The sequence below is a fragment of the Micropterus salmoides genome, unplaced genomic scaffold, assembly GCF_014851395.1.
Source record: "Micropterus salmoides isolate LMB-PRFRI ecotype aquatic unplaced genomic scaffold, ASM1485139v1 Ms_hic_scaffold_20, whole genome shotgun sequence".
NCBI classification, from domain to species: domain Eukaryota; kingdom Metazoa; phylum Chordata; class Actinopteri; order Centrarchiformes; family Centrarchidae; genus Micropterus; species Micropterus salmoides.
Genome location: NW_024041151.1, coordinates 15,160,610 through 15,167,813, shown reverse-complemented (window position 1 = coordinate 15,167,813; position 7,204 = coordinate 15,160,610). Strand labels below are relative to the sequence as shown.

General features: G+C 40.8%; 1 protein-coding gene across 2 annotated transcripts in view; it reads right to left on the bottom strand.

Moving 5' to 3' along the window:
* The window catches only part of ass1 (argininosuccinate synthase 1), a 28,765-nt gene continuing 21,561 nt past the window's right edge, over nucleotides 1–7,204 (bottom strand). For both annotated transcript variants that reach the window (XM_038733331.1, XM_038733332.1), the window contains 4 exons: nucleotides 5,341–5,472; nucleotides 3,560–3,716; nucleotides 601–666; nucleotides 1–451 (listed from right to left, as the gene is read on the bottom strand). In XM_038733331.1, the coding sequence (XP_038589259.1) occupies nucleotides 403–451; nucleotides 601–666; nucleotides 3,560–3,716; nucleotides 5,341–5,472 (404 nt within the window). In that variant the 3' untranslated portion in view covers nucleotides 1–402. The remainder of the gene's footprint in view (nucleotides 452–600; nucleotides 667–3,559; nucleotides 3,717–5,340; nucleotides 5,473–7,204) is intronic.

The window sequence follows — 7,204 nt, the reverse complement described above, 5'->3', positions numbered from 1 at the left end:
TACACAATTCACTTGATTTTATTTTTGAAACAAAGAATCCTTAGATTTAATATTTGCAGTCAGTTAATGACCTACTGATGCCGAGAATGAGAAATCCAGTAGATCAAATACTAAGAAATCCATACAATGAAAATTCTTATCCACATGGAAATTTCTTTACACCCAATTTAAACTATTTTCCTGTCTTTATGTTACATTTCGTACGTTTTTCTTCCTCCACTCTTCACCACCTAAGAAACTTCACGGTTTTACAGTAAGATTCTGGTGTGCTTGATACTGATGCTAATATAATGCAGAGTAGACAATAAGGCAAAAAGGTAGGCAATGGAGACACAAAGTCTAAACCTACTACTGCTTAAGACACAGTGGAGAGAAGAAAGGTGGTTCAAAGGACTGCAGTGGTTACTTCTTGGTGCTGGAGAAACCCTGCAGACGATGGTGTTCCCTTAACCTGTGGAGGAGAACAAGAAGGTAAAAGAATAAGATGTCAGTTTCCAGTGTAGGTATAAGGGTCATGCATGTGGACCACATTAAATATACAAGTTTTGAAGGTTTTATACAGCTGTTGGTTATTTCTCTTAAGGCTAAAGGGATACTTACCTGACCGCATTTATCCTGATGAATCCAGAGGCATCACATGGATCGTAGTCTCCCTGCACATCCATGCTAGAGTGAGCCAAGAAAGAGGCAGATCAATTTTGAGACTGGAGGAAAACATAGCTCAGGAGAAAAAGTTACAGGATATTCTGGTTACAAAATGATTGAAATGTTTGGTATCACTGCAGTAAACATAAGAGACATGGAGCCTCATCAACTACTGGGATAACTGGATCATTGATAATCTGCTCTTTTGAAATAATGTTCCAATCGATTTCCCCTTGAATGCTCCTCTTTAGCATTGTTAGTCCTGAATAAAAGGAGAAGCAATATTGGAGAATGAAAACATGCTCATGTTCACAAGCGCACAAAAGACGCACATAACCCATTTTAAAACAATCCCATCATATCAACTCTGAGCTGAATGTGGAGACGATGTTGTAATCTGATGTTTCTTCCAGTTCATCCACTTCGTCTAAAAAGGACGTAAATCTATAACTTGTGCCACTGCGTGTTCTATGTTGCTCAGGCTGCTTGTTGTAAAGTCTCTTGTTAGTGTGTGTGAGTGTTTCACAAAGAGTGTCCGTGTGCTGTGTAATTACAGCAGTTTCTACCTGCAGTGCTTAATACACTCCCTCACTGAGTCCTCTCCTCCCTACGACACCCCCAACTCCCAGTGTACAGCTTGCACTCTTTCTTCAAAAGCACTTAGCAAAAGAGGAAATTGCCAACAAATGATAGGATAAACACTATAAAAAGAAAGACAGACAACTAAATCATCAACTCTCAATACAAGGCTCCCTACTCGGCACCTGAACACCATTATGAGTGACTGGCTACAAAGAATATGGGCACTCTTTGTGTGTGCGCGTGCGTGCGTGTGTGTGTGTGTGCGCACGCGTGTGCATGCGTGCTCGCAAGCATGTGATATTTTGTGGATTCCCTTAAGAAACCCTGCAGTCTAATTGAGAGTAGAGCCAGCGGACAGCGAGGAGGGTGACATTTCTGTCTCAGACGGGTGCGGTGGCAGGCTGTATTACCACTGTGTTAATGACGCCGTTTACTGTTGCCCATGGAGGGCCAACAGGATGTCAGCGGGGGTTTCATGCCTAATCTGGTCTGTGTATGTGCGTGTGTGTGACGGTCACGAGTAGTCATGTAGCGGCAAGTGTGTGTGTGAGACTGCTGCTTCCAGGTGTATCGCTGTCAGGTACAGTACATGTACATATGCATATAACGGCACTGTTTTAGCACTGCATCCTGACTGATACATTAGCAAGGCTGAGATTATCTGCCAATTTTGGTGAATCATAGATATATTTATATTGTCAGACATGAACAAAAAATTGGAGAGCACCAAACGGCAGCATTAAAACGCCTGATGTTTTTGTACATTTATTTTTGTCTCATCAAACTCGGAGGGCCAAATCATACATTTTCCATCCATTAATTCCAGTTAAATATATATAGTATAATAGTTTCTGATTCATTTGTGGGGGGTTTATTTTTATCTGCAACTATTTATTCTTTTTATTAATTTTTCAAGCAAAAATGTCAAGCAAAAAAAATGGTTGTTTCCAGCTTCTTAAATCTGAGGATTTGATACTTTTGTTTGTTATAGTATATATGATAGTAAACTGACTATCTTTTGGGTTTGGATTGTTGGGAGGTTAAAATATTAAAAAAAAATTAAAAAGGGCATAATAGAGAAAACTATCAATTAATTGAGACAATAAATGGCAGATTAAATTAAAAAAAAAAAATCACTGCAGCCATAATGTAATGTTATGTGGATTAATTTAGAACAGTGATGAGCGTATAGGAAAGATGAGTATTCTCCATTAGCATGGTATAAAGTTATGTGTTATTGTGCATGGCTGCATTAGAGACTGATTTCTGATTGCTTATAATAGTGAAGTTTGTAACATACTCCCTTATGAAGAACCACTGTGGCCATCTGTCAGTTGCCTCGAGGTCTTTGTGATGTTGCAACACAACACCTCTGACACACATACACACACACACACGTTGTCAAAGCTAAGGCATGTGTCTCTACAAGGATCAGGTGTTGGACTGAGAACACAAGCCTTCATTAGTGAGAGTTTCTTAGCAACTGACTGGTTCAAAGATTGATGAGTCATAATTTATCTTGAAGAGTGACTCAGCAGTTGGTTATTAATTGTTTTGCTGAAAACAGAATACAAAGGAACAAGCTAATACAATATGGGTTAATAGGGGCTGAATGAATAAACAGTCTGAGTAAAGTATAATCTCTCTCGATCACACTGGACAAAATATAAACTTGGGTATTGATTTATTTTTCTCCCAGGCGATTTCGCTTGCCAAACCACTCCAAGGAATTGAATGTCTGACTGTGTGAGACATGTTTCTTTGACTCCATCTCCCTGACCTGCTTAACTAGCATGACACCCATGTCCTTTCCCGTTAAAAGCCCAGAAATCACCTCTCTCCTCTGGCTGAAAACGCCATTAGATCTCTGACTCTAGGGTACAACAGGAGCGTGTGTGACCGAAGTGGAGATGGAGAGGCATATGGAGGGGTTTTACTTTGGTCAGTGGTGAGCCTGCCCAGAGGGCATCAGGGGTCGGCCTCCTGAACAAACCCACTGTTACCACAGCTCAGAGGCCAGGGGGGTGCAGTAGGAGGGGCTGGGTTCGGGGGCCTGCCCTCCAGGAACTGAGCTTGACACTTCTCTTATGTCTTTGTGAGGCAGGGTCGGTTTAGTATGTTGATGTGTGGGGGGGGGGGATCATAAGAGAACTTGGGCAAGCTGACCTAACAACAGGCTGGCTGCTGAACATGTGGAATAGCTGCACTGTGCCCAGAGCAGCCAAACACAGCTGTCAAGTCAGAACAAGAACACACTTTCATTCACTGACACATGGTTACTTCTGTTTTAAAAGCACAAATACACAATGCCTTTAATTCTGTCCTAGCTTACCTGACCAACTCCTCATTGTAAAGGGACTTTGGTGACTCTCGTCCCAGGATGTAGACCTGACCCTTGAAGACAGATAGCTGTACTTTGCCCTCCACGTTCTCCTGGGACTTGGCGATGCACTGTCGCACAAAATCACACTCCGGACTGTACCAGAAGCCTGAGAAGAGCAAGAAAACAGCTGCATGTTAACAAAAAGGCATGGTTGTACAGGTTTATTAAACAAAACCCTCTTTAAATGCTCTGATTATGTTGCCCAGTGTCACCTATAGGACAAATAAAAAGTTCCACTAGTTTTGTTGATATTTATATATATTTACATTTATTGTTATACATGTTATATGGAATGGAAAACAATATATAGGATGGACATGCGAAGAAAGAGGCTCCTTCTGTGAAAATCCTCCATTAGCAGCAGGGTCCCTCTTTCATGAGCTAAAACTCTCTCTGTGCTTTGGTCTCATTTCTGTTCCAGGTGAAGTTCATACACCCCTTTCTTTTGTCCCATTTCGCTGACCTGGGCTCGTCAGCCTCTGAGACAGATGGGCGAGGGATGTGTCTGTATATGTTCAGAGGTCGGGCACGCCCCACTCAGCAGGGGTCCTCCTCTCATCAGCAGCTGACCTCCACCTCATCGTCTGGCCATGTTCAAAGACACAATCCTTCCTTGCTTTCATTGCCTCTGAATTGGCACAATGTGTCTGACATGACAATTGCACACAGGCCCCAGTTTAGTGTGGAGTCAACTAGATTTTATACGATGTCAGTTCTGTCTGTGTCACTGTGTGTGTGTCTGTATGGTGGTTATTTAATGAGATTTCTAAAATTATTTTCATCATCAATCATTTGGTCAATTTAGTTTAACAAATAATGAAAAATACCTTTCATCTGAAAGTGTTGTTTTTAATATGCTTAACAACAGTTAAAACTTTCCAATGATATGAAACCGGGAAAAGCAAGCAAATATCTGCTTTTACTTGATAAATGACAAACCATTAGATTAGTTCTCAAAACTGACTTTGCAGAATTTTCTTTTATTCAACTAAGCAATTAATTGACCACAAACACAGATGTAGCTGTTGTTTATTTTCCAATTGTCAAACACTTGCTGCACCAGTACTGCACTACCTTTAATTTCTGTATATTCTCTCATGAAAATTTGTTTGGGTAAAGTGTGACGTTATTAATGCAAAACAGATGCAAGACAGGTGGATTGTTAACATAAGCCCCACTGCGAGCCTTCTGCTATCTGCAGAGTTATTAATGATTTAAACCTTCAATGAGTTTAATCTCTGCCCTGCTTCTGAAGGTAGCACCTTTATGCGTGTGGGTTTGCTTCCCGTCTCTGGAGAGTATAACTGAAGTGGCCTAGTAGTCGTCTCTAATGGCACTGATCCTATTATGTGGATGAAGGTGCAGGGGACTGGAGACTGAGCAGAGGGGATGATTAAGACACCTGAGCCAAGAAAAGCTCACACACGTATGCAAACACACTGAACAAACAGAGACGTAGGTACGCATTTTAGACGTTCACTTCTGTCTTATATGAACTCCAAAGGGATGTTGAGCCTTCAGTTTTTATGATCTGATTTGTCAGCATGTAAAAATATAATATTGTGTAATGCCAAATCATGGTACTTGTAACCTGTCCTGAAATCAATATATGGCATGCCTAGCTGTAAAATATCATGATTAAGCAATATGTCTGGAAAGAAAAGAGAAAGACAATACATCTAACAGAATAAGTGAAGTATAATTTAAGATTATGTATTTTAGAGACTTACCATTGTAGACGAGTTCTGAGAACTTGATACTCAGTCCCTGTTTGATCCGACGGACCTCTTTGTCCATGGTAAAGGTCTCGATGTCTAAATGGGCATTCAACAGAATTGTGCCTCCGGGGGTTTCATATATCCCTGACAAACAAAGGAAAAAAGAAATCAAAAATGAAATGAATGAATATTTGCAAAAAAAACACAACACAGTTGTTCAGTTTTTGAACAGGAATGAAGAGATCAGTTAGGAGATGTATGCATCTTTACCAGCCTGTTTAATGTTGTCCATCTCAAATATTTAACATAATATCTTGTCATTATCATGATTTTATAAAGTATACCACCTTTTAGAGACCCAAAATGAAAGAAATTGTGGAAAAAATACTGACATAGTACACATAATTTCCTCCAATGCACCCCTTAATTTGATCACAACCATGATCAGAGGCCATTCATAGGAGCATAAACTACAAGCCCTGTTCATCTGAACTAACTACAAGCAAACAGCTCTATTAGCCATCAGTTGTCTAACAGACAGGTCTTCACAGTGCTCACAAAACATGGATGATCCTGTCCTGGGTAAATGACAGGGTAGGAGGCCCCTGCCAGCCTGGAGCCTGGACCAAGGCTCTGCCTACCCTGCAATTTACCCCCTCTGGACAGGGAGGGAGGGGTGAGAGGAGAAAAGATGAGGTAAATGACAGGAGGAATGAAGCTGTCACTCAAATGTCAGCTAAAACAAAAGGAGGGCAGGGAATACGCTAGATGACAGATCTGACAACAGAAATAGGAGCTTTATCAATGACATCCATTTTCGTGAGAGCAGAGATTTTGAAAAACTGAGTGCCATTTCCCCATCCAATACACGGTTCCTCACATCATCTGTCAATTTGAATGATATTCACTCTTCTTTTGATTCAAGCTATGCTGCCAAGCTCCCATAACCAACACTTCACTGCACACCAGGCTGCCAAATTTCACAGAGGTGTTCCCTTGATTCCAAAACTCTTTCCTGAGATTTAACAGATGAATGCTATTTAATCTCTTACAATCTGCTGAGCATTGGAGCTCAAATCTGTACGACCACAAATACTCTAGCACCAGTCCTGATCTGAAAATGGAGAAGCACTTACTTTGTGCAGGCAGCCAAAAACAGAGCTTAGCAATGCTGCTAATTGTCTAAAGCCTCAAAAGGTTTCCACCTGATCCAGAACGGCTTGTGGCCTTTTGGTGATCCAGGGCCACAGAGGGCACATAGGGACATTTCCACTGGCTCTATCAGATTATTGAGTTAAAACTGCCCTCCAACACAACTTGGCTTAAGTGTTCCAAAAGAGAGCTAGCTAACAGAAAGGTGCAAACAATGAAACGCTATCTAGGTAAGCTCCAACTGTGGCAGTTTTGTTAAGCTTAAAGAGACAACACCCCCAGTGGTTTTTGAGGTTTTAATCTTTTATATGGTTACTGCAGGTATGCTAACTATGCTGCAGGCCTGAAGGGGTTCAGGTCAGGAGTTAATTCTTCCTGAGCTGATCCCCTCTGACCCTTTGGGCAAACGGTTAGCCCAGCATAAACAGGCAACACATGTAAATAAAAGCAGATAAATGAGACTGACAGAAAAATCACATTTTAACGTGAAATAGTTTGCCATTTAGTGTTTGGACATTTCTGTATAAATCATATCAATAAATGAAAATTTATTTAAAAAATAAACAAGCAAATACATTTCAAATATTTTTTGACAAAAAAATTTAAGTGCCACTGCCTTGGAGTTTGAAAGCAGCAAGAATTGGACATGAGGCAGACTGTTCATCAAAACATCCAGCCATTTCCGACTGCTTTTCATAGGTGCACCTCAGCTAACGGCGTCACC